Source organism: Hypanus sabinus, chromosome 25 (genome assembly GCF_030144855.1).
Source record: "Hypanus sabinus isolate sHypSab1 chromosome 25, sHypSab1.hap1, whole genome shotgun sequence".
In the NCBI taxonomy this organism is placed as follows: domain Eukaryota; kingdom Metazoa; phylum Chordata; class Chondrichthyes; order Myliobatiformes; family Dasyatidae; genus Hypanus; species Hypanus sabinus.
Genome location: NC_082730.1, coordinates 16,936,120 through 16,963,217, shown reverse-complemented (window position 1 = coordinate 16,963,217; position 27,098 = coordinate 16,936,120). Strand labels below are relative to the sequence as shown.

General features: G+C 43.7%; 2 protein-coding genes and 1 long non-coding RNA gene across 4 annotated transcripts in view; 2 read left to right on the top strand and 1 right to left on the bottom strand.

The window, feature by feature from the left end:
- Positions 1-2,204, top strand: part of LOC132381051 (vesicle transport protein GOT1B-like) — a 33,171-nt gene extending 30,967 nt beyond the window's left edge. The window contains exon 5 of one of the 2 annotated variants that reach the window (XM_059950176.1): positions 501-2,204. In XM_059950176.1, coding sequence (XP_059806159.1) covers positions 501-539 — 39 coding nt within the window. In that variant the 3' untranslated portion in view covers positions 540-2,204. Of the gene's footprint in view, positions 1-159 lie in introns of both variants that reach the window. The other variant, XM_059950175.1, reaches the window with a different exon arrangement.
- Positions 2,205-10,219: 8,015 nt separating this feature from the next.
- On the bottom strand, positions 10,220-11,488 carry LOC132381052 (uncharacterized). The gene is made up of 2 exons (XR_009507905.1): positions 11,420-11,488; positions 10,220-10,998 (listed from the first exon to the last, which is right to left on the bottom strand). It is a non-coding gene; the product is annotated as an uncharacterized LOC132381052 (long non-coding RNA).
- Positions 11,489-11,749: 261 nt separating this feature from the next.
- Positions 11,750-26,467, top strand: LOC132381050 (uncharacterized). The gene is made up of 4 exons (XM_059950174.1): positions 11,750-12,010; positions 20,111-20,154; positions 20,640-20,768; positions 25,640-26,467. Exons 1-4 carry the CDS (start codon positions 11,820-11,822, stop codon positions 25,930-25,932), a joined length of 657 nt encoding a protein of 218 aa, XP_059806157.1. The 5' UTR covers positions 11,750-11,819; the 3' UTR covers positions 25,933-26,467.
- The last annotated feature ends 631 nt before the right edge of the window (positions 26,468-27,098 follow it).

Here is a 27,098-nt window from a genome sequence, read left to right as displayed (position 1 = left end):
CTAGGAGACCCATAACAGAATAATTTTAAAAGGGCACTGAATTTAATTGATGCTTTTCACAATATGTTTTGATGTTGTTGAGTTAAGCTCCTCGTCGTGCCTGTGGCGCATCGGGCAGCAACCTTGCCGTCTCTTCAGTATTTATCTGTTTTTTATGAGGCCAAGTTGCTAGCTCGACGCTCAACCCAGCACAGATGGAAAGCGTGCAAGGAGCCGGCGGGATTCGAACCCAGGACCACTCGCCTCGAAGCCTGATGTGGATGCCACTATACCCCCAGCTGCATATGCTTTGATGAACTGTAAATGTGATAAGTAAATCTGACTCTGAAATGTGAATGAATCCAATAGTGCCAAATGGACTCAGAAGTCTTTCTCCGTTATATATTTGAATACAGGAGGGAAAAGTAAACTTTCTCCAAGCTGGGGCTCAGGGAAAGAGGAGAGTGGAAGGAGAAGAAGATTATCAGTGTTGTTTTCACATCTTTGTTTCCTTTTTCTAGATAATGAAGAGATTAAGTGAGAGAGGCTCTGAGGTATAAAGACAACACAAGGAAACATTCTCGAATAAGGAGTTAAAGAGAACTTCACCTGGTTATAAAAACAGCTTCACTGCACAGTGTCTGGACCTGGACTGCCCTTATCTAGAAAATGAACTTTGGTTCCATATAAGTTTCACGAAAAGCTGTAAATTTCAACATGGTTGCACTCTCATTTCCATTTGTGCAAATCTCCTTGCTCGCTAAACTTTCTCAGTTTCTTGTTTAGCAACCAGAATTTTAAAATTAGCATCCTTGTGTTCAATCTTGCCCTGGCCTACAACTCTTCCAATCAGCAATCGTCTTCCTGCTCTGGAAACCTCTGAGATTCCTGGGTGCCTCCAGTTCTGGCACAACCTCAGATTAGAAGGAATTCCCTTTAGAACAGACAGAAGGAAGAATTTCTTTAGCTGGAGGGTGGGGTATGTGTAGAATATAATGCCACACACAGGTGTGGAGGCCAAGTCATTAAGTATGGAGATTGATAGGTTCTTGAGGGTGTCAGAGGTTATAGGGAGAAGGCAGAAGAATGGGGGTTGAGAGGGAAAATAAATAAACCACAATCAAATAGCAGAGTAGACTCAATAAACCAAATGGCCTAACTCTGCTCCTGTCTCATGATCTCATCACTCCACCTACTGAGTCTTCAGTATTGCATCCTAACCTCCAAAATTCCCTCCACAAATCACTCCACCTGTTTGTCTTTTCCACTGCAGTAAAATAGTCCTTAAAATCAACCTTTATTACTCACCATTTGCTTATCTCTCCAGATACTGCCTTATATTCATCGTCTTCTTTCAATATCCCTACAATGATGCAGCTCAGTCTTTTTTCAATGTTGATGAAGTAAAGTCAAAGCAAGCTGCCATTGTTGTTGCTGAAAAAGTCACTGTAGGTCAGTGGACAAGATGGGACTGTGAGGAAAAAGAAGTACTGCTTTTAGATGTTGTCCAAAGGGAATAGAATTGAATACAATGGGTGATTAAATCAAACACAATGGGAAGAACACAATGCCATAAATGAGAATGCAGGTTTCCACAGCAGCTCCTATTTGAAGTGTCACTGGGGAACGGAATGGGTTTTGTAGGCATACAGTAATTAATGAATCAGAGTTGCTCTGTTGCTTGTTGTGCTGTGTGTTGTTCTGCCGGGAATTGTGGGCATACTGTGTTGGAGCTGGAATATGTAGCGACACCTGTAAGCGATACCCAGCATACCCCTGGGGTGGCTGAAAGCACAAACGGCACATTTCACCCTATGTTGTATGCTAATCCAGGTTTGGGTGATTTAACCGCCAAGCGAGAGTGAAAAGGTCAGGGTGTCATGGCCAGAGACAAGTGTTGGGCTGGCTCCGCTCACTGCACTACAAGGTTTACTCGTCTCTGCACTGAACTGAGACTGTGGCCTGCAACTGGATTGGCTGCAGCAATGCCTGGCTTTGCAGCTGTGGACTCACTTTCATGAACTTTGATTGTTCGCTTGGTTTAATTGCACACAACTACGATTTGTTTTTTCATTTCTGCACGTCGGATGTTTGACAGTCCTATTTTAAAAAGTTCTGCTGGGCTTCTTTGTTTTGTGGCTTCCTGTAAGGAGATGAGTCTCAAGGTTATGTGTTAAATATATATATATATATATATATAATAAATGTTCTGTGATTTGAAGAGATTCTGCAGACTCTGGAAACCCATAGCAATGCACACAAAATGCTGAAGGAATTCAGGAAGTTAGATAAGCTGCTGCTCCTCCAGAATTTGGTGTGTTCCACTGTGTCGTATGGTCATAGGACACTATCGCACAGAAACAGGGCCCTCAGCTCATTTAGTCCATGCTGAGCCATTAATCTGCCTAGTCCCATCGGCCTGTACCTGGACCATAGCCCTCCATACCCCTCCCATCCGTGTACCTATCTAAACTTATCTTAAATGTTGGGCCTGCATCCACAACCTGGACGAGCAGCTTGTTCCGCACTCTCACCACCCTCTGAAAATTTCACTTTGAAGACCTCTCACTTACCAAGTACATCTTTCCCAGAAAACAACCTGTCCCCATCCACACTTGCCAGATCCTCTCTGTCTCCATCAAAACTGACAATTCTCCAATTTAGATTCTCAACCTGAGGACCAGACCTATCTTTTTCCATAACTGCCTTAAAACTAATGGCATTATGATCCCTAGATGTAAATTTTTCTCTACACAACCTTTTGTGTCCTGCCCTGTCTCATTCCTTAATAGGAGATCTGGTATTGCAATCTCTCTAGTTGGGACTTCTACATACTGATTAAGGAAACTTTAGTGAACACATTTGAGATACTTTCCCATCTAGTCCTCTTACAGTATTGGAGTCCCAGCCAATATCTGTAAAGTTCAAATCACTTACTATCACAAGCTTATTTTTCTTGCAACAATCTGTGATTTCCACAAATTTGCTCCTCTTAATTCCCCGGACTGATGAGAGGTCTATAATATAATCCCATTAATGTGGTCATAACTTACTTATTCTGCAGTTCCACCAATAAAGCCACACTTGACAAGCACTTCAACCTGTACTGTCTGAGCACTGCCATGACATTTCCCTTGACTAGTAATGCCACCCTTCCCCCTTTAATCCCTCCTGTTCTATCACATCAATGGGGCATTGAGCTGCCAGTCATAATTCCTCGTGCTGTTCCATGCCCAAAGCTCATTCACCTTTCCTGCGCTTGCACTGAAATATATGTAACTTAGGACATTAGTCCCACCATGCTCATCCTTATGATTTCTGATTTTGTATGTAGGCTTAAGGACATCTTTCTCCACAACCACTCCACTTCACTGTCTGTTCTGGCACTCTGGTTCCCATTCCTCTGCTACTCTAGTTTAACCACATCCCCAAACAGCACTAGCAAACCTTCCCACCAGGATATTAGACCACCCCTCCCCATTCAGGTGCAAACCAACACTTTCGCACTGGTCCCACCTTCCCTTTAAGAGAGCCCAATGATCCAAACATCTGAAGCCCTCCCTCCTGCACCATCTCCTTGACCACGTGTTAACTTGTTGACCTTCCTATTTCTGGCCTCACTTGCATGTGGCACAGGTAGTAATGCTGAGATCACAACCCCGGAGTTCCTGTCCTTTACCTTAGCACCTAACTCCCTAAACTCACTTTGTAGGAGCTCGTCACTCCTGTTATCCAAGTCATAGGAACTGATGTGGACCACAACCTCTGGCTGCTCACCTGCCCACTTAAGAATGCTTTTAAACTATCTTTACTTTAATCTTGTTTTTCTAATTCTTCCCAAATACTCATCAACTTCCTCCCGGATTCTACCATTACTACCCCCTATTACACTAGGGGCAATTTACAATGGCCAATTAACCTAACAACCTAGAAGTTTCTTTGGGATGTGGGAGGAAACCCTCACGGTCACAAGAAAAACGCACTGTGCAAACTCCACACAGACAGCGACCTAGGTCAGGACTGAACCCAGATCTTTGGTACTGTAAAGTAGCAACTTTATTTGCTATTTCTAAATCTGAAGTGCTGTGGGTAACATTCTTACTTCTTGGGCTCATTTCAGAGCATGTAACACTAACATCCAAGTGATGGGTCACTGCTGGGTTTAATGATACGTTCGGATAGAGCTCCAGCTACATTTGCAGTTGGACATGAAAGATCACAAGCACTAACTTGAAGAGAAGGAAAATATTCATGTATCCGAAAAAGTAGTTTAGTAACCGTGTGTTAATTAGTTGCTGAACTGCCCACCTCACTGCAGTGGAATCTAAAATCCATGAAGTCACGTTGAATCCTTTTTCCATCCCCTGGATATATTCAGTTACTGAAGATTTACAATGCACTGGGACTGAGAAATTCACAGACTGAAATAAAGAGAAAATTCTCATCTTGGTGATAAGTGTAATTCTTATGTGGCCTGCTCTATATATGTGGCCATATAAATGTGGCCTGTTCTAGATGTTTCACCCCTTGCTTGTCCCCGTTCCTCCAAGAGACCATGCCCTTGTTGTAGGGTTTGGAGGCTTGCGTGCCTTCATGACCCAGAGAACTATGTTGGCTAGGGTAAGGGGTTTATGCTTTTGTTCTTGGTAAGGTCACCCATGCCAAACAGGTCAAAGGCATTATGGGTAGCTAAGTGTCCCCTTTAGGAATTTGATTTCCTTTATAAGATCAACCTCAGCTCTATGAACGCCAGAGAATATATGGAGTTCATCTCCTGAGTTTCATTTCATAAATTAATCTCCTAATTCTGGAAATCTTGCTGTCCTGCTTCTCACTTGCGTCGTTAAAACGGTCAACATTAACAAAAAGCCCACCCACTGCGGACATTCTCTCTTCTTCCCTCTCCCAAATGGGAAGCAGATACAAAAGCCTGAAAGCACATAGCACTAAGCCCAAAGAAAGCTTCTGCCTTGCTGTTATGAAACTATTGAGCGGTCTCCTAGTATGATGAGATAGACTCTTGACCTCACAATCTACCTCATTATGACCTTGCACCTTATTGTCTATTTGCACTGCACTTTCTCTGTAACACTTTACCATACATTCTGTCACAAACAAGAAAAAATCTGCAGATGCTAGGAATGCAAGAAAGACATACAAAATGCTGTGAGATCCTTTGACAAAGGTCTTGGCCCAAAATTTTGACTGTACTTTTTTCCATAGATGCTGCCTGGCCTGCAGAGTTCCTCCAGCATTTTGTCAAGTCAAGTCACTTTTTATTGTCATTTCAACCATAACTGCTGGTACAGTACACAGTAAAAATGAGACGTTTTTCAGGACCATGGTGCTACATGAAAAAGTACAAAAACTACACTGAACTACGTGAAAACTACACAAAAAAAAAACTGCACTAGACTATAGACCTACCCAGGACTGCATAAATTGCACAAAACAGTGCAGGCATTACAATAAATAATAAACAAGACAATAGGTACAGTAGAGGGCAGTAAGTTGGTGGCAGTCCAGGCTCTGGATATTGCAGAGTCTGATAGCATGGAGGAAGAAACTGTTACGTAGTCTGGTCATGAGAGCCTGAATGCTTCAGAGCCTTTTCCCAGATGGCAGGAGGGAGAAGAGTTTGTATGAGGGGTGCATGAGGTCCTTCATAATGCTGTTTGCCTTGCGGATGTAGCATGTACTGTAAATGTTTGTGATGGCAGGAAGAGAGACCCCGATGATCTTTTCAGCTGACCTCACTATCCGCCGCAGGGTCTTGCGATCCGAGATGGTGCAACTTCCGAACCAGGCAGCGATGCAGCCGCTCAGGAGTTGCTTGGACCATACATTCTGTTATTGCTTTTCCTTTTACTATCAATGAGGTGCGGCAGTGTAGCAGTTAGCGTAATGCTTTATGGTGCCAGTGATCGTGATCGGCTTTCAATTCCTGCCTCTGTTTCTTTGTTCTCCCCATGACTGTGTGGGTTTCCTCTGGGTGTTCCAGTTTCCTCCCACATTCTAAAGACATACGGGTTAGGCTTAGTAAAATTGCATGCTATTTTGGCATTGGAATCATGGCAACTATTGTGGTCTGACCTCAATACAATCCTTGGACTGTGCTGATGCAAAAATAATGGAGTTCACTGTCTGTTTTAATGTTTTGATATAAGACCATAAGACATAGGAACAGAATTAGGCCATTTGGCCCATCGAATCTGCTCTGCCATTCAATCATGGCCGATCCTTTTTTCCTCTCCTCAGCCCCAATCCTGGCCTTCTGCCCATAAATTTGATGCCATGTCCAATCAAGAACCATATACATATAACAAATAAAATGCATCTTTATCTTTATCTCAGTACACTTTTGCAATGAAATTATTTGTATGGACAGCTTACAAATACAATTTTTTTTCCATACCGCAATATATGTGACAGTAAAAACCAACTTATCAAATTCATATAGTTAGCCTATGTTATACTTCCACAGCTGAGTATAATTTTTCTTAGATAAGGATCAATATCGAAACATTACAAGGTTAAGCTGAACCAAAGAGAGAAATACTTTGTCAATGTTACCCATTATTCGCAGGCTGTTAATGAATTTCTGCTTTAAATGGGAATGTCAATACAACACCATCTGAATCTCAAAGCTTTATTATCAGGGCAGTTCCTGAAAGGGATGACGTCCGATATTGAGGGGTGGATGGATTACTACAACTACAGACAATCAGTTGGAGAAGTGGAGTGGGATGTTGGGCTTCACACTGGTGGGTGGTGGGTGGGTCTGAATTTCAATATCCTCCCACCTCGCAACTGACAGGTCTGACTCAAGGATGCTGACTTTAATGAAACTTCACAGACTGGGGAGGACTCCCAGTGTGGTGACGTGTGCGGTAGACTGCATAAGAGAGGCTGGAGGGAAGTTGGAGTGAATTTCCAACACAGGCGCCCAGCACTGAGCCTGCGTGACACGGAGACAAAAGCAGTGTGCAGGACCGCTTGGCCACATTAGGCTAAATTAATCTCACTGCATGGGATTCTTACCTACATGAGGAGAGGAGTGGATTTCCCTCAGTCACTTTGCAAAGGTTTGAACAGCAACAATCTAAGGTATGTATTTCAGAAATTTTTTCTTGATGAAGGGATTGTTTTTCAGCATGTTAGTGCTCGTGCTAAATCAAATTTACTGCATCCCATAAATCATTATTTGCCTTGATTATAAGTATGGAGCTCAGCTATTAAAGATTTCTGACTTTCCAAGCAGCATCTATAAAAAGGGGATTGATTTGGAAATATAAATCACTCTTTACGGCAGAGCTGATTTCACCACAAGAATAGCTGAAAAGAAATAATTGCAGTGTTGTATTGTTGGAATTACTTGAAGAAGTCCTATGTGAGAGGGTAATGAATCTCCAGAATTCCCTACCCCTGAAGGATATTGAGGTTGGATTATAGGGGCACTTAATGAGAAAGAGAAAGACATTTTTTAAAAGATCAGGGAATTATGATGACCTGTCATAGGAGATCAGATGTGGAAGGTGACCATATTGAATGATGGGACAGAGCTTGAGAATTGAATGGACTATCCTTGCTCCTTTTCTTTATGCTCTCAAATATCAACCTAACACGGTTCAAATAGCATTGCCGAGCACTTGTGCAATTTCAGGTCACTGCTATTGACTCTTGCTGGTCAGAAATCACTTTCAAATTTAATTCCAATTACAGCCTAGTCACCTGGAAAGAATAGGTTTGCTTGTCATTCAAGGATAGAAGCACAATTAGTATTTATTTCTACTGCCCATTACACTGCTGGCTTTTAGAGCAGCAATGGAGGTTCTCCATCTCTGGTAGTGTTCATCATGTCAGTAGCTTCCTCTCAGTTTTCACTATTGTTAATCATACAAGTCCTGGGAGGAGACTTAGGAATAATGTCACATTCAGATGTAGAAGGATTCTTCGTTGCTGTTTCCATAACAATTTTGTTTTACAAGTCAGGGTTGTTCACCCTGAGCTGAACCCCTGAACCGAACCCCTGAACCAGCAGGATTGGTGGACCACTCTTAATCTGACCTCTACCCTTTGACCTGTTAGGCATAGGTGACCCTACTAAGAGCCTAAAAATAAAGCCCTAACTCCAACCAACATAGATCTCTGGGTCATTGAGGCACACAAGCCTCCAAACCCTACGACAAGGTTATTGTCCTCTTGGAGGAATCAGTATTTATGTTGAAATTTTAATGTACTTCCTCAGAAGGTTAAGGAGATGTTGTTTATCACTGAAAATTTTAACAAACTTCTACAGATGTGCTGTTGAAAGTATCCTGACTGGTGTATCATGGTCTGGTGAATGTCAGAGGCTACAGATAATAGTGAAGTCTATCAAATCAAATCAAGTTTAATTGTCATTCAAACCATTCATGGATACGGCCAAGTAAGACAGTGTTCGTCTGTGCTCAAGGTGTAAAAACGTACATGTGCATTCAAAGTAGCAAGAAAGAGGGAAGAAAAGAATATAGTCACGTAAGAAACCAAATGTTTAGTCCAAATCCAGCAAATTGATGGTTCCCTGCTGTCCAGCCTATAATTCCACTGATCCACCACTGGAGGGCAGCACCGACAGGAGAGAACCAACTGATCCTGGATGCCATGCTACAATGCAAGCCCGAGGACTAAGGCTTAGTCCTAGCTACAACCGAGGCGACGTTGCTGCCTTGCTGCCTGTCTCACCACCAAACAGAGAAGCAGGCCTGCAGCAATCAATGGCCAACAGGGTCTTACAATCACAAAAGAAATGTCCAAGACAGTCACTCACCGTTTCACTACATGCCTCCTTCACGTCAACTCAAAGGCACCAACTCCGGTGCCTCCAAGAGGCAGGCAGCAACACGGGATCCACCCGGGTCAGCTCTTCCAAACCTAATCCAGCTTCTCCTGTGGCCCAATGGCCTGGCGCAAATCCCCCAGCCTGAAGGCCTGGCCCAATGGCCCAGCTTGAATCCCCCAGCCCAAAGACCTGACTAGAATCCAAGCCCAGTCGCCCAGCTCGAATCACCAGGCCAATGGCCCAATTCGATCTCCCTGGCCCTACTTGCCTTCTTCCAACCACTAGCTGGCTCTTAGGACATCCCGGCATGTTTCGAATAATGAGCAGCTCACTGATGCAGTAGACCTGCTGTACAGGTAGTTAATGGAGTCTAGAATAGTCTTACTATGTATAACAACTACACTTAACAAAGAAAAATGCACCTTCAGTTGACCACCCAGTAGTCTCCCGTGTGTTTACAAGCCGCCAACTTACTGGATATCCAATACTTCATGGACACATCTGTCCACATCATTGGTGGTATGTATAGGAGGTGCTGCCTCAAGAAAGCAACATCCATCATCAAAGCTCTCCACCGCCTGAGCCATGCCATCTACCATTGGGCAGGAGGTGGAGAAGCCTGAGGTCCCACACTGCCAGGTTGGGAATACTTCCCTTCAGACATTCGGTTCTTGAACCAACCTGCAAAACGGTAATCGCTAAAGTTTAATAACACTGTGACAACTTTGATTACTTTACACTAAAATGGACTTTGTCTTCTTTGGTTCTAACTGTGTTTTTGTTCATGTAGAAATTGTATATAATTTATGTTTGGTATGTTTCCTCTTGCAAAAGCTGTTTATATGAATCTGTGCCTGTGAAGTTATTGTATAAGTTAGTTTTCCAATGCACCTGTACGTGTGTACGCTTGTGCAAATGCCAATAAACTTGACTTCATCTTTAGCATAGTATTCTAACTTCACAGCACTATCCGGTTGATTAGTGCCCCTTGTCATCTTGTACACCTCTGTCAGGTCACCAATCATCCAGAGAGAAAAACCCCAGCTCGCTCAACCTTTCCTCATTGGACTTTCTGAGTTTCTATTCATTTTAACACTCAAGCTTCAATCATTGCTGAAATAAAGATTCCATAGCTGGAGACTGACCTTTACAAATGATAGAGCACAGTCAGTGCCCATGCATCATTTAGGAATCATCTCCTTTAAATGTCATGTTTCTTTCATCATTTAGAAGGCAGGCTCGAGTTTTCTGGAGTACACCGGTGGTGCAGGAAAGACGTCAGGTAAAATGCACTAAGTGAAACAAAATGGTTTAATTGGCCGTCCGTTCAGAGGTGGTGAGGATCCAAGTCTTCAACAATAAGCCTGTGGCCAGCAGAGTCAAATGCATAGGCCCAGTCAATAAAAACAAAAGCTCGTATTCATGGTTCCTCTCATTCTTTTATAATTGCTTAAAATATCAACATTCTCATTAGGGCCCAGGGTATCAGGAATGAATCCTTTCTGACGACAGTTTAGGACAAGCATGCCCATCAGTGCTTGGCCAATATCAAAGAAGTATTGAGCCATTGGTGATAGTACGCCAGGTGTCCACAGATTTTAACTTCTCATTGATGTCAGACTTTGGAATAAGGACCAAGAGGGGATTGCATGGCACCTTTCTTGAGTTGAGCTGTAGGGCTTCCTTCCACATTCACTCATGTGACAACAGTGTAGGGTGCTCTCTACACTGACTGTAGTGACCGGCAGACCCAAATCTATTGGCTTCTTAGTCCCATCCTGTATTAGCTGGCAGAGCCATTGACCATGATAGACTTAGTGCACTCATTGCAAGGCTAGCCCCCCTCACACCTCTGGAGAGAGCAGTAGTAGTGTACTCACTCAGGTCGAGTATGATCTTCTCCTAAGGGTTTGCACCTTCAGGTGGCCGTAAAGACTGGTCTAGGATCCACATAAATGGAGAACGTGACCTTGCTTAACGAGGGGAGGCCGATGCACTGGTAAGCACCACATGATCCGTGACCAGGGTCCAGTGGAGTGGAGTGCAAGATGACTGGGGACACTTCACTGCTGCAGCCTTCCTCCGCCTTCACGGCCATTGTGATGTGTCAACATCTTCTGCCAGCTCCACCTCAGAGGGCTTGGTTGGATCATTCTTTGTCTGGAGCCTCTCCTTTGACCATACCACCATAGGTGACCCTACCGAAAAGGTTCAAAGGTTCATTTATTATCAAAGCATGTATCCATATTCTGAAATTCATCTTCTCCAGATAGCAATGAAAGAAAGGAAGAACACGAAAGTGGTTCAGGGAGAAACGTCAAACCCACCCCACCCCCCACAAAAAAAATGGCATACCGATCAGCAATTCCTCCAAAGCCACCTTCCTGCCCCCGCACAAAACAGAACAGGAACATTGACCCCTGAAAAGCAACCCTTCCCCCACAGAAAACCCAGCAGAACATGAACAGAACTTCAACCCCCAAACACCCTCCCTTCGCACATCAAAATGGTAAAGGAATGGGTGATAAAAGAAAACACAGAGTATAAAAACCATAAGTTTGAAAAATTCCAGAGTCTATAAACGCAATAATTGAATCCATAAACGCAGAACTACGATACCGTCCTCCGATATCACTGACATTCATTGAAAGAAGCGGACACCACACGGGGCTGAGAGGCCCACCTGCCTGCCACAGTGAGCCACACGGTGATAGGCTGCTCACAGACTCCCTCCCACCTGCCACAGTGAGCCACACGGTGATAGGCTGCTCACAGACTCCCTCCCACCTGCCACAGTGAGCCACACGGTGATAGGCTGCTCACAGACTCCCTCCCACCTGCCACAGTGAGCCACACGGTGATAGGCTGCTCACAGATTCCTTCCCACCTGCCACAGTGAGCCACACGGTGATAGGCTGCTCACAGACTCAAAAGGCGGGCAATCGGCGCTGAAACTCTCGCTCGCCTTCTGCATTCGCCTCGATGTCTCAATCTTCTTCGACACTTCAATTGGCAAATAATGGACGCTTTAAATGGCAAAATGGAGTTGGACATCAGCTCGCATCCCATCTTGGAGTTTCTCCGCGTCGAGGCCACCCAAGTACACACTCGCTTCCTGGAATCTTCTCGAAGACAGCAAAGCACTGGATCACTCAAACGATCTACAAACTGTAAATCACGGGTTCTAACAGTCCCAAAAACACACTTAAGGTGAAAAGCAGATGTAAAAGAAGTAAAAAAATATATTTTCATGAGTTATCTGGAAGATGTTGACTGAGGGAGCGCTGCACGCTGGCGCCATCTTGACGCATCGTTCTCAGGGTCTTAGGAGCTCACAAGCTTCTCCACCATGCCAAGGTGATGATCGTCAGATAAGGCTACACAGCAGAGGTAGAGCATTCCCTGGAGTCAGAGAAGCCCTGCCATGCTTTCCTCCCCTTTGACCTTACCGCCATGACCAACCCCACCATGAGCTAAGTGCCAGAAGGGTAAACTCCAGGTGTAATTGCCCTCGGGATCTCAGGAACTTACTCACCACACCAAGGTCATGATCCTCGGAGAGCCTTGAGAGAGCACTGCATGACAGAGAATGAGCCTTGCTTAGAACTAAGGAATTCAATCTACTGTTTAAACGAAATAATTGTCCAGAAGATCAGACCTTGTAGTGGCATGGAACCAACCACTAGTCAGGAAGACTGGTCATTTGTACCCTGTTAGCTGGTTATGGTCGATTACTGTGGACACTGAGATAAAGCTGGGCTGAGCACCTGACATTTATTTTCTACCCAGTAACTGGGTAGTTCATCTCATTTCCCATTGAAACAAACAGGGAAGTGTGCCAGTTGTGTTAACAACCAATGCAAAAGATAATTTTAGCACTTCCTGTTCTTTCCTGTTCAACGGAACTGGATAGGTGGACAATGGTTGGCAGTGTTTCTGTGAATCTGTGGAATTCATTGCCACAGACAGCTGTGGATGCTAAGACGTTGCGTACACTTAAAGCCGAGGTTGATAGGTTATTGATTAGTAAGGGTATCAAATGTTACAGGCAGAAGTGAGGAGAATGGAGTTGAGAGTTAAATTGGTTGAATGGTGAAGTAGACTCAATGGGCCAAATGGCCAAATACAGCTCACATGTCATGTAGTCTTATGGTCTTTTGTCCCCACTGAGCTGATCTTGATGCAGGATCTCCACCAGAAGCACTGAAGTTCCCTTCCCCCCATGTTTGCTGCTCGACCTGCTGAGTTCCTCTATCAGATTCCAGCAGCGGCATCTCTTGTGTCTCCCTCTTGAATTTTTGACTCAAGCTGCATTCACCATTTTACCATTGGCAAAGGGCTCCTACCGCTGTTTATTTCCACTCGGCTGAGCTGGTTTGAACAGGGCCTCAGAAGCAATCAGAGATAGTTGAGAAGGAGGGGTTGAAGGTGTGAGGGAATAAATGCAACAAGAAAAGTTTGAAGTAAATTTATTATCAAAGTAGACATCTGTCACCATATACAACTCTAAAATTCATTTTCTTGTGGGCATACTCATTAAATCAATAGAATAATAACCATAGCTTCAATGAAAGGCTGCCCAACTTGGGCGTTCAACCAGAGTGTAGAAAGCATCAAACTGTGTAAATAAAAAGAGAAAGAATTAATAATAGTAAGTAAGCAATAAATATCGAGAACATGAGATAAGGAGTCTATGGAAGTGGGTCTATAGATTGTGGGACTGTTCAGTGATGGAGCAAATGAAGATGTGTGAAGTTATCCCCTTTGGTTCAAGAGCCTGATGGTTGAGGGGTATTAACTGTTACGAAACCTGCTGGTATGAGTACTGAGGCTCCTGTACCTTCTTCCTAATGGGAGCAGCTGGAAGAGAACATGGCCTGGGTGCAATTGATAAATGAAGTAGGATTTTTATTTTATATAGAGGTACAGCTTGGTAACAGGTTCTTCTGTCCCAACGAGCCCGCACACTCAAAGTGACCAATTAACTGGCTAACCCATACATCTTTTGAAATGCGGGAGGAAACAGCCATGGTCATGAGGAGAACATACAAACTTCTCACAGACAACGCTGGAATTGAACCCGGGTCGCTGGCTCTGTAACAGCATTGCACTAATTGCTACAATTCTGTACCATACCATCTCACAGAGGCCAGCTAGTGGAGCTTCTTCGGTCCGGGTTCAGTCCTGGTGCTCTATCTGGAGAGTTCACATGTTCTCTCTGTGATGGTGTGGCCTTCCTTTCTTCCCTCATCTCACAGACATGCAGATTGGAGTTTTACTCCCTCTCCATGTATTACCCCCGAGTGTAGGTGAATTGGGGGTACCTTGGAGGAAGACTTATACAGTGAATGGTGACCATAGGTCCGTCAGTCATAGGAGCCAAACCAGGCCATGTGGCCCATCGAGTCTGCTCCACTACTCCATCATGGCTGATTTATTATCCCTCTCAATCCATTCTCCTGCTTTAATTCCATCTTACGAATCAAGAACCTATCAACCTCTGCATTTAATATCCCAATGACTTGGCCTCCATAGCCATCTATGGCACTGAATTCCACAGACCCTGAGGGCACTGGCATACGCCATAAAACAAAGGAACCTGGGAATTCAGATTCATAATTCCTTAAAAGTGGAATTACAGTTAGATAGGGTTGTAAAGCGAGCTTTTAGGGCATGGAATGCAGGACTTGGGATATTATGTTGAAGTTATTCAAGTTGTTGGTGAGGCCAAATTTGGGGTATTGTGTGCCTACCTACCTACAGGAAAGACATCAATAACTTGAAAGAGTGCAGAAAAAATTTACACAGCCGTTGCCAGGACTTGTATACCTGAGTTATGAGGATAGGTTGAATATGTTAGTATTTTTCCTCAGGAGAATGAAGAGAGATCTAATAGACCAAATTATGAGGGGTATGGTTAGGGTGAATGCATTTTTCCACTCAGGGCAGGTGAGTCTAGAACTAGGGATTATAGGTTTAGGGTGAAAAGAGAAATATTTAAGGGGAATCTAAAGGGGAAGTGCTTTGCCTAGAGGGTGTAAATGTGGAATGTTCTGCCAGTGGAAGTGGTAAATATGATTTCAGTTGTGATGTTGGGAGAGTGGTATGGAGGATAGATGGAACTAGGCAAAAAAAACACAGGCAGCCACTGACTAGATGGGCCAAAGGCCTATTCCTGTGCTGTACTGCTCTTTAACCACAAGTGCTAGGAGAATAAAATCAGGATTTTTGTAAGTGGGTGAATTAAGGTCAGCACAGGCATGGTGGGCTGAAGATCATTACTGTGATCTCTCTCTCTCTCTCTCTCTCTCTCCCCGATTCTACGTAAAATGTAGGACAGTGCACGTACTTTCAATCATTTCAAAGCGGGGGAGAAGAGGCAGTGGGCATCGGGTTAACAGGATCTTTGTAAGTGCCTTTCATGTTATTAATGGAGCACAGAGACCCCACTGCTCGACACTTTCATCGTCCACATCCCATTCAGTTCTGAGCCACGTGCCATAAATCCATCAACTCTGAAAAGGCAGAAGTGGGGTTTTTACATAGATATTCTTCTTTTTTCAAACTATGTTAATTAATGTATTGTTAATACACTATTGTTAATGAAATAGCATATTGTTAATTAAAGTATGTTAATTAACAGTACCTTTTTCCCAGGGCTGAAATGTCATACTTTGACAGTGAAAGGGGATTAAGTTCAAAGAGGAGGTGTAGGACAAGTTTTTCTTTACAGAGAGTGGGGGATACCTGGAATAGATGGCCTGAGGTGGTGGTAAAGTTAAATACAATGGGGTGTTCAACAAGCTCTTACGTAGGCACATGAATGTGCATGAAAGGGAACGATATGGACATTGTCTTGAGCAATGACAATAAAGAACTCTCCTATTCTATTGTGTAGGCAGACATGGGCACTTGATTGCCAATTTCATTAGTTCAACACAATTCTGTGAGCCAAAGGGCCTTTTCCTAGACTGTACTGCTTTTTTAATTCTACCTTCTAATGTTATTTATACAGTTCTCCTCTCATATTTGCAAAATCTGCATCATTACTATTTCCATCCCTGTCTCAGATGCACTTTAGCCCTGTAGTGTCCACGGGTCATGGAAAGCTTCCTGAGAGCCAGTGGACTCTGTGCACTCTCTCTCCTTGAAAACTGGGATATAGTGTGTCTTCAGAAGAGGGGCTGGCACAAATATATCCTCAGGAGAGGGGCAGGCAGTTGGCTTGGGCGGAACACTCCGTGGACCTATCAAAAGCCTCTAGAGCCAGGCCCAGGAGCAGACCTGCAAGGGGCTTCTCAGCCGACTCACTGCCCTTCTGCACTGTGTCTCTATGGATCAGGAGTGTGGGCCTGAAGGGCAGGCCCCTTCAGGCACACAAACAGGGGCTGTAAGCTCTCATCCTCGGTACATACATCAAAAAGAGACTCTGCGAGATTGCAGAAATGGCAGGTGGTGTGGGAGTCCATGAGCTAACTTATAAACCTTTTGTGTGGCATTTACCCTGTGCAGCAGTCTCCACTCTAGTTTCCCTACGTAGAGGCGAAGAGCGGCTCTCCAGTGAGACCAGCACTGGGGACCTCTCACATGACCAGGTAGTGGAATAGATTTCAACAATGCGTCCGGCACGGCAGATGGGGCCCAAAGAAGAGGAGAACGTGCAATAAAGGCCAATCTAGGAAGTGTCCCTGAGTCTCATGGGGCAGCATGGAAGGGCAACCATGAGAGACAGCTCACGCTGCGTGGGACTGGCTTACGAGAAACTGTTCAGAGCCTGCGTCCGATCAGCAACACTGGCTGAGTGAGAGTCAGCCCGCCCGAGATTGCCAGTCTCCATACTCACTGTGACAGGAAGACCGGAGGCATTGGCCAGCAGCCCCAGTGGTGTCCAGCTTGTTCCACCGCTATCTGACTATCCCTTTGCCTAGCCACTGTGGCAGTATCTCCTTCTGGTGATGCGGGAGTGCTCAGAATGGAGGCCACCATGTCCCTGATTCTGAAAAGGTCCTGGTAAGAGATGGGGAACTTCGCAAAACAGCGTGACTGATTCTAGCCACTGGAAGTTGAGTGTTGTCCGGAAGGCTGTGTCCCTGGAAGAAGAGATACGTCACCAGAACATGCAACCTAGGAGGATGGTCGACATACAGGCAGGATCTGAAGGCAAAGAGTCACCACTTGGGGATCAACACACACCAGTGACCGACCATGTTCCTCGATCTGGAGATTTAAAACCATTGTAGAGACCCTGTGCTTCTTCTTGCTTAAAAAGAAACCCAACAGCTTCTCTTAAATCTCAGTGGCAAAGGCAAGGGGTTGGGCAACAATGAGCAATTTTATAACCATAGAGTCATAGAAGATTACAGCTCAGAAACAGGTCCTTTGGCCCATCTAGTTCATGCTGAACCATTTAAACTGCCTACTCCCACTGGCCTGCATTGGGACCATAGCCCTCCATACACCTGCCATCCAAATCCCTATCCAAACTTCTTTTAAATGTTGAATTCAAGCCTGTGTGCACCACTTGCGCTGACAGCTCATTCCACACTCTCACAACCCTCTGAATGAAGCATTTTCCCCTCATGTTCCCCTTAAACTTTTCACCTTTTACCCTTAACGCATGACCTCTAGTTGTAGTCCCACTCGACCCCAGTGGAAAAAGCCTGCTAGCAGTTGCCCTGTCTATACCCCTCATAATTTTGTATACATCCATCAAATCTCCCCTCAATTTTCTACATTCCAGGGAATAAAGTCTTAGTCTATTCAATCTTTCCATATAACTCAGTTTCTCCAGTCCCAGCAACGTCTTTGTAACTTTTCTCTGTACTCTTTTAATTGTAATTACATACTTCCTGTGGGGAGGTCCTCAAAACTGCACACAATACTCCAAATTAGGCCTCAGGAACATCTCATACAACTTCAGTATAATGTCCCATCTTCTGTACTCAGTATTTATGAAGGCCAATGTGCCAAGTGCTTTCTTTACAACTCTATCTACCTGTGACACCACTTCCAGTGAATTATGAACCTCTATTCCCAGTTCCCTTTGTTCTACTGCACTCCTCAGTGCCCCACCGTTCACTATGTAAGACCTAACCTGACTGGTCCTACCAAAGTCCCACACTTCGCACATGTCTGTATAAAATTCCATCTGCCATCTTTCAGCCTATTTTTCCGGCTGAGGCCGATCTCTCTGCGAGTTATGACAGCCTTCCTCACTGTCCAGTACACCCCCAATCTTGGTGTCACCCACGAATTTGCTGATCCAATGTGCCACATTATCTAATTTTGTTCAATTTTAAAGCTCAGTTTAAAGCGGCCTCTTTTTCCAGTTACAAACAAGAGAAAATCTGCAGGTGCTGGAAATCTAAACAACAGCAGGTCGCCGCCCGAAACTTCGACTGTTTACTCTTTTCCATAGATGCTGCCCGGCCTGCTGAGTTCCCCCAGCATTTTGTATGTACTGCTCTTTATTAGTTGCCTTCATCTGACTTTCAGGAATACCATCTCTATCCTTTCTCAGGACTTTTAAAATATACTTACAGGATGTGGACATTGCTGGTATGCTGACATATATTGTCTATCCCTCTTGCCACCAGAACAAAGATAGTTTAGGGTCAGTCTCCTTGCTGAGTGTGAAGTGTTGTTGTGGTGAACTACGTATACCTGTCTGGACACGCCCCCCGCCCCCCCCCCCCCCGCTGACTGCTCCTGTGGCTCCTCCCATGGACCGTGGCTCCTCCCACGGACCCCGGTATAAAGGCGATTGGAGGCGCAGACCCTTCCTCAGTCTCCAGGATGTTGTGTGGTGGTCACTTGCTGCTTGTGCTTTCTTCCAGCCAATAAAAGCCTACCTTAACTCACATCTCAGAGTTATTGATGGTGCATCAGTTGTATTTTTGTATATAGGCAAATTTGTATATAGGATTAATCAGATGAGACTGCCAGATTTACATTTGTGAATCCAATTGATTCTTTTTTTGATAACCTAAGAGTTCCAAGATTACCTTTTCTGAATCTAGATTTTTGAACCATATTTTCAGATTTTATTTAATTAGTTAAATTTAAATTCTCCATTTACCGTGACAGGTTTTGAACTTATGTCCCTGGAACAATAGTTTAGAACTCTGGCTGCTAATCCCAAAATTTAATTTAGGGCTATTATATCCCTCTAGTCCCAAAGCATTACTTGAGAAAGAGTTCCACAATCGGCTGCTATTCGGCATGCCAAGGTCTCGGCCTAAGATTTCGGCATGGTTTCAGAAGCCTAGTATCTCGAGTAACTGGAGACAGGCAAATCAAGGGTCAGTGTCGCCACAGGAGATCTGTGTGCCGTTGGGGGAGTCGGAAATTCTGTGTGCCTGAGGACCGGGATCTTTGCGATCTCCAGGCACAGAGCTCGGAAAAAGTAATGTATCGGACTTTTAACATCGTAATCCAGCCAGTTGTTTGTTATGCCTCCCCGCTTGCTGGAAAATGGGATGGAGTCACCTCTTTCTCCCTTATTAGGAGAGAGACAGCCTGCAACACGTCGAATTATTGGGTGAACAATATAGTCTTTGGGGTAGCTGGAAGTCTGTGTCTTTGCTATTGCTTTGCTCACGTTTGAGTGCTGGTAGCGGGTGTGCTTTATTTTTGCTGATGGGGGAGGGGGGATTGTTGCTTGCTGCTGCTTATGTGCAGGAGTGGGGAGCTGGGGAGGGTACTTTGGAGTTCTAACATTTAACTGTCATTCATTCTTTGGGGCACTCTGTTTTCGTGGATGGTTGTGAAGAAAAAGTATTTCAGGATGTATATTGTACACATTTCTCTGACATTAAATTGGACCTTTGAACCTTTGAAAGAATAAGGGGATTAGCCCAAGTCCTGCTTAGTATTTATCCATAGATCAATCATTCTAAGGCGGTTTTCTGATTATTGTTAACTGTCAGAGATTGTTGAGCATAATTGCCATTACAATATTGCCTTTGTCACAATTCTTAATTGACAGTAAAGCACTTTTTAATCTTGAAAAGATATGAAATCTTGAAAGAATATGAAAGTTTCAATTCCATTGCTTTTTTTGGAATAAATGAAAAAGAATCCTGCATGCATTTGCTACTTTCCCCAAAGGTCCAATGACTTCCATGTGATATTTGTTACTGTAGGACATCCCGTTTAATGTACCAATCTGTTTTGAAGTCTCTGTCTCCTACATCAACAATTCTAGTCAATCTGCGCTTGGTATTTCTGCGTTAGACGCAATCATCACTGAAGGAAGTTTTGGAGGAACTTCTGAATTCACTTAGTAGGTTCTGTCTATTTCTTTCACAGGGAGAAAGATCGTACTGGCCAGGACCTGAAGATCCCAAGTAGAAGTTAGTAATGGGAGTACCTGACATCTGACATCAAAAATCAAACCTTCCAATTTAATGTGACAAGCTTCCTGATTTTTTTGTATGACCAAGTATACCTAAAGCATTGGACCTGCAGGATTAAAGTATTATTTCCTCTCGGTGTGCCGAACTGTCAACAGTGACAAATGAGAACGTGTGTGCTTAGTCAGATTAATTCTCCAGGCTATTCCCATAGTGATTTCAAAACTAGTCCTAAATCTTGAAAAATTTATATCTAATCTTCTAATATTTATATTTAATCTTCTAGTACTCTAACTCAGCTTTCAGCGATTGACAACGTCTTTAATATACCGCATGATTATAGGGATTACTAAGGGAGTTGAAAAGATCCTTCTGTTCTAGGTCTGTAAAACAGGAAACTCGAAAGCCAAATGCTGAATCTCTGAATGAAAATGGTCATCTCTTTTGAAGCATTGAGCAATTGTAACTCTCTCCTATCTTTGTAGCTTATAAGGTCTCTGCCATGATGACCCTCCAACTGCTCCTACTGATTCTCTTCTTTGATGGACAACTTGGAATTCCCTTGGACAGAGTCCAGGACGAGGACATGAGAATCCGTGGCTGGTTGTCTGCAGGTACATCAGTTTTGGACGAGACTTTTGAGGTCGAGTACGGTGTACAGAAGTGAGGTGGACAGATTAACTTGATAGGCACAATTTTCACTGTAACAAGCTCAAAATGGTAATCACCCAGCTCTGAGGAAGCATCAACTGTATTAGGTGTTTAGTGTTGACCCCAAAGCAGTGGGCAGTTTGGATTGGCAGATCACGTTAATGAGGCAGATTGAGGTATTGATATTGGTTTTCTACTGTCAAATGTACAAAGGTACATTGAAAAGTTTGTCTTACTTACTCTTCATACAGTCAAAACATTACACAGTACAATGTGGAAGAACAAGGCCAAACAATAATAATGCAGAATTAAGTGCAAAAGCTACAGGGAAAGTTAAACGCAAGAAATTAATAAAGTGCAAAGTCATAAGAGATTGTGAGGTCAGGACTCTGTGGTTAGGACCTGGATGAACATTGGAGGCTGGGAACGTCAACCAAACCATGTGCATTAGTTCCATGGAAACCAAGTCACCGCAAGCTTGATATTTGATGCTATAGATCAAAAGTTCTCCTCTAGGCCTCCAGCTGTAATCAGGAACACAATTACCACACCCTATCCCTGCAGACCTGATCTTCTTTAAGTATTGGCTCTGACAACTGAGGCAGCCATATGTTGGTCACTATTCAACTCACTGAGACTCAACAGTGTGCTCTGAGTCGTGCCTTGCAGTTGGATACCTCCTCACCAGTGGGATCCTCCACATCATGGCCACCTCTATATTGGGATGGGTCACCTGCCTTCTCCGGAAAGGACTCTGTGTGTGTGTGTGTGTGTATAACACAACCGATGTGACAAGGGACTATGGCTTAAGTCATGCCTCTGTACTGTTTGCCTGTAACAGTGTAGTGATTAAGTATCGACCCTGTGCTGTCCTACCCCTTGTACTATGTGTTGGGCATACATTGAAAGAACATAACTACATATATGAACTTAATATATATATATATACTCTCTCATTATTGTACACTGCAATAATGGTGCAAATCCAAATACCTTCATAAAAGTGTGCTGTGTACCTGCTATTCTCTTCTCCAGAAATCTCCTTCACTTTCTCTTCATCAGTTTTTCGCCCTTTTACACTTGTGTTTCAGAGTTTAGAGAAGGTGGATGGTGTCTAAATGCTAACAGGTTTATGGGGGACAGGGGAAGTGACTGGACAAATTTGGTAACAGACAGATGGTTCTGGTGTTCGCTCAGCCTCAACCCCGGGCCATGAATTAGATAAAACAGTACAGCAGAGTGCAGGCCTTTTGGCCCGCAATGTTGTGCCAACATTTTAACCTACTCCAAGATCAATCTAACCCTTTCCACCTAACATAGCCCTCCATTTTCTTTCACCCATGTGCCAAAGTGTCTCTTAAATGTCCCTACTTTATCTGACTCTGCCACCGCACCCAGCAGTGCATTCCACACACTTACCAGTCTCTGTGAAAAATACCCACAGTACCTGTGACATCTGCCTTATTCTTTTCTCCAATCACCTTAAAATGATGCCCTCTCCTATTAGCCATTGCCAACTTGGGAAAAACGTGGCAATGTCCACTTGTTCTATGCCTCTTATCATCTTAAACCCCTCTCATCCTTCTCTGCTCTAGCTTATTCAGTCTTTCTTCATAAGACATTTTCTCTAATCCAAGCAGTATCCTGATAAATCTCCTTTGCACCCTTCCTGAAACTTCTACATCCTTTCTATAGTGAGGCAACCAGAACTGAGCACGTTGTCCTTATGGTGGCTGACATTTATTGTCCTACCCAGCTGCTATTGAGATAGGTCTTTAGTCTTTCCAGATTGACTAGCCATTCCAGATGTTTTAATGTCATTTCCAGTATACAAATATAAAAGAGAACAAAATAATTGTTAGTCCAGACGTTTAAAGCAGGCTGTTGCAAACTGACCAGACCGGTTCTTTTATCAAAGATTGCATCCCACTGCAGATCTCAAAGACAAGAGTCAGGTAAAGAATGAATCTACTGGAAAAATTGAATTTTAATAACATTGTGGGAGGCGAGGGAGGAGACTGGTGATCCTCTGACAATGATCTTCACATCCTCAATGAGGACGGGAGAGGTTCCAGAGGATTAGAGGGTTGTGGATGTTGTTCCCTTATTGAAGAAAGCGAGTAGAGATAGCCCAGGAAATTATAGACTAGTGAGTCTTACCTCAGTGGTTGGTAAGCTGATGGAGAAGATCCTGAGAGGCAGGATTTATGAACAATTGGAGAGACATAATATGATTAGGAATAGTCAGCATGGCTTTGTCAAAGACAGGTCATGCCTTATAAGCCTGACTGAATTTTTTGAGGATGTGACTAAATGCACTGATGAAGATAGAGCAGTAGATGTGGATTTCAGCAAGGTATTTGATAATGTACCCCATGCAAAGCTTATTGAAAAAGTTAGGAGGCATGGGATCCAAGGGGACCTTGCTTTGTGGATCCAGAACTGACTTGCCCACAGAAGTGGTTGTAGACGGGTCATATTCTGCATGGAGGTTGGTGATCAGTGGTATGCCTCAGGGATCTATTCTGGGACCCCTTCTCTTCATGATTTTTATAAATGACCTGGATGAGGAAGTGGAGAGATGGGTTAGTAAATTTGCTGATGACACAAAGGTTGGGGGTGCTCTGGATAGAGTGGAGGGCTGTCAGAGGCTACAGTGGGACATTGATAGGATGCAAAACTGGGCTGAGAAGTGGCTGATGGAGTTCAAACGAAAAAAGTGTGAGGTGGTTCATTTTGGTAGGTCAAATATGATGGCAGAATATAGTATTAATGACAAGACTCTTGGCAGTGTGGAAGATCAGAGGGATCTTGGGGTCTGAGTCCATAGGATACTCAAAACTGCTGCGCAGGTTGACTCTGTGGTTAAGAAGGCATATGGTGCATTGGCCATCATCAAACGTAGAATTGAGTTAAAGAGCTGAGAGGTAATGTTACAGCTAAATAGGACCCTGGTCAGACCCCACTTGGAGTACTGTGCTCATTCTGGTCACCTCACTACAGGAAGGATGTGGAAACTATAGAAAGGGTGCAGAGGAGATTTACAGGGATGTTGCCTGGATTGGGGAGCATGCCTTATGAGAATAGGTTGAGTGAACTTGTTCTTTTCTCCTTGGAGCGACAGAGGATGAGCGGTGACCTGTTAAAAGTGTATAAGATGATGAGGGGCATTGATCGAGTGGAAAGTCAGATCCTTTTACTCAAGGCTGAAATGGCTATCATGAGAGGGCACAGTTTTAAGGTGCTTGGGAGAGGACACAGAGAAGATGTCAGGGGTAAGTTTTTTACCTAGAGAGTGGTGAGTGCGTGGAATAGGCTGCTGGTGACAGTGGTGGAGGCGGATACGATCGGGTCTTTTAAGGGACTTCTGGATAGGTACATTTAGCTTAAAAAAATTGAGAACTATGAGTAACCCTAGATAATCTCTAAAGTAAGTACGTGGTCAACACAGCATTGTGGGCTGGGGAGCCTGTATTGTTCTGTAGATTTTCTATGTTTCTGTGTTTACTAATGGATGTTTGTGGGATTTAGTTTTGAATTTAGCTCACCTAAGATCCTGAAGTTCTGTTTATTATTGGTTGCAGGAAAATCTGAATAGGCTGAGATTATTTCCCTGGAGTGAAGGAGGCTGATATATAATCAAATCAATTTATAAAGTCATGAGGGGTTTAGGTAAGGTGGATAGTCACAGACTCCTTCCCAAGACAGAGAAGTCTAAAACCAGAGGGCATGGGTTTGTGAGTGGGAAAGATTTAAAGGGAACCTGAGGGGCAACATTTTCTCACAGGTCATGAGTATATGGAATGAGCTGCCGGGGGAGTGGTATAATGGGGTTGAAAGGGATAATAAATCAGCTATGACAGAATGGTGGAACAGACTTAATGGGCTGAATGGCCTAACTTCCACTATGCCTACGGTCTTAGAATTAAAACATTAAGGAGGCATTTGGACAGGTTCATGGATAGGAAAGGTTTTGAGGGACAGACAAAGGGACTAACTCCAGAAACCTGTGGCTCTGTTTTAACAGGGCTCTGTGGTGTAAGTACACAATTATAATTTCACACAGCAGGAACCCACAGTGAGATAAGATCCAGATAATTATATATATATATATATATATATATATATATATTTCTTATGGTAATTTAGAGTATTTTTATTTATGGCAATGTACTGCTGCTGCAAATAAATAAATTACGTGGACCTACAGTTCTAGCCACCTAAGACTTTTGCACAGTATTGTAGAAATGTTATGTACTACACTGCACTTCTGCCACAAAAAAATCTAATTTCATGACATATGTGAGTGATGATACACCTGATTCTGATATGATCAATGAACTTATTGTTTAGAATCTAATGACCTTGCCTGGTGTTCCAGGGCTGAGTGTGTCTCCCAGCCCTGGCACTCCTTCTCTGCCATCTGTCCCACACCCCTCACATGGCGCTCCACCTTTGCTATTCTCAACATCCTTTGCTCCTGTCGGATTTATAAACTTGCTCTCCGCTTATGCTCTGGGACTGTGCTTGGAGTGGGTCTAAACCCAGAACCACCAGACTGCAAATCATTCAAACTGACCAGTGCCTTATATCTGGAGGAAGTGACTTTAAGATCCTCTCCGAATATTAAAACGACCTTCATTAGATCTACTCCATGTGTCAAAAGAGCATGGGTGTGCTATATAGGAGCACATTAAACTCTGCTCCACTTAAGCAGAGGGTGGAAAAAGTTTGAGACATCTGAGAAAAACTATGAGCACCTCACACATCTGAGTTGAACTATGCCTGATGGAAACTAATTTTAAGTTGTGGCTCCTTTCTTATATATTTACAGCAGGTATCTTCAAAGACTTGAACTCTGAGCTGTTTGTCGAGGAGCCTGGATCTCCATGTCATGGTCAGTCTAGGAGTTTCAAATGGATGCAGATTCTCAAGAAACCTCTTCACCATCTCTTCAGAAAGCACCCGGAGCTCAGTAGGGAGCCGTGTAAAAAGCAGTTCGTTCCACGTAAGCTGCCATTGCAGCCAGCTATGCTGGGGAAGAGAGAGAAGGATGTCTCCACGTACAACTGGAATTCCTTTGGGTTAAGATATGGCAAGAGGGAAGTGGAGGGTGGGAAGAAATGAGGAGCCTAACAGCAGGATTCATCCGGCCAACACCTCTCCATTGATAGATATTGTTATCACCTCCCTTTTTTAACAGATTCCAGCACTGATAGCCCTTTGTGGTCCTGCTTATCACCCAAGTCTTTGCCCTCCTCTCCTCTGACTTGAATCCATCTGCATCCATCTATTGTCCACCTGCCTCTGTCTCCCAAATCCACCCCTCCCCTTCTCCCTTCCAGCTCAATCTGCCCATCACCCTTGATCCTTCTGCTCTCCTCCCATAATGTCTGGCTCTCGTCTCCCAGCTCCTCTTTGTGTCGTCTCTCACCACTCTTAGTCCTGATGTAAGGATTAGTCCCGAAACGTAGAGAGTTCCTATCCTCCCCTTCCCCCCCCCACAACGGATGCTCGACCTGTTGAGTTCCTCCAACACCTTGTTTGTTGCAGTAGGAATTATTACTGTGGGGCAGTAATCTTTCTGATTTGAGGTAGTTTAAATGAATCTTACCTGCATTGTTAGAAAGCATGCTCATTATTTCCTCTGTGTCTTACCAAATTTAACTTGATATAAATCATTAAACAAAGCTTGGATTCGGAGCAATTTTGTCGGGGTCTCTTAACCTCTGCGCAACAGTGAAAAGGTACGCGAATTACTGTCCTCCACCAGGGGGCCAATAAAATGAAAAAATTCAATGAAGGCAATAATCAAGCAAATTATTATACAGCATTACAGCACAGTATGGGCCCTTCAGCCCACTATGTTGTGCCAACCTTTTAACCTACTCTAAGATCAACCTAACCCTTCCCTTCTGCATAACCCTCCATTTTTCTATCATCCATGTGCCTACCTAATAGTTTCTTAAAAGTCACTAATGTATCTGCCTCTTCCAGCATCCCTGGCAGTGCATTCCACGCACTCACCAATCTGTGTAAAGAACATACCTTTGCCGTCCCCCTTATGATTTCTTCCAATCACCTTAAAATTATACCCCCTTTTCTCCTTAAATAAATTCAGCAACTTTCATGATCTTTGGAAGTCCTAAGACTCTTTAATGGCCCAGTGGCTGCTTTAGTACCCACTGCAACAGTTAATGATCTGGAGATCAGTATAGTTCCCATTATTCGGATTCAGATTCAGTTACTTATCTCATGTATATTGACACATACATTGAAATGAGTTGTTTGCG

What these genes read in the sequence shown, in the direction of transcription:
- LOC132381050 (XM_059950174.1), top strand. Translation starts at nt 11,820, where the DNA reads ATGGACGCTTTAAATGGCAAAATGGAGTTGGACATCAGCTCGCATCCC. An exon ending in GTCCCAAAAACACACTTAAG is followed by an intron (nt 12,011 to 20,110) that starts GTGAAAAGCAGA and finishes TTTCTTTCACAG; the next exon opens with GGAGAAAGATCGTACTGGCC. An exon ending in CCTGAAGATCCCAAGTAGAA is followed by an intron (nt 20,155 to 20,639) that starts GTTAGTAATGGG and finishes CTATCTTTGTAG; the next exon opens with CTTATAAGGTCTCTGCCATG.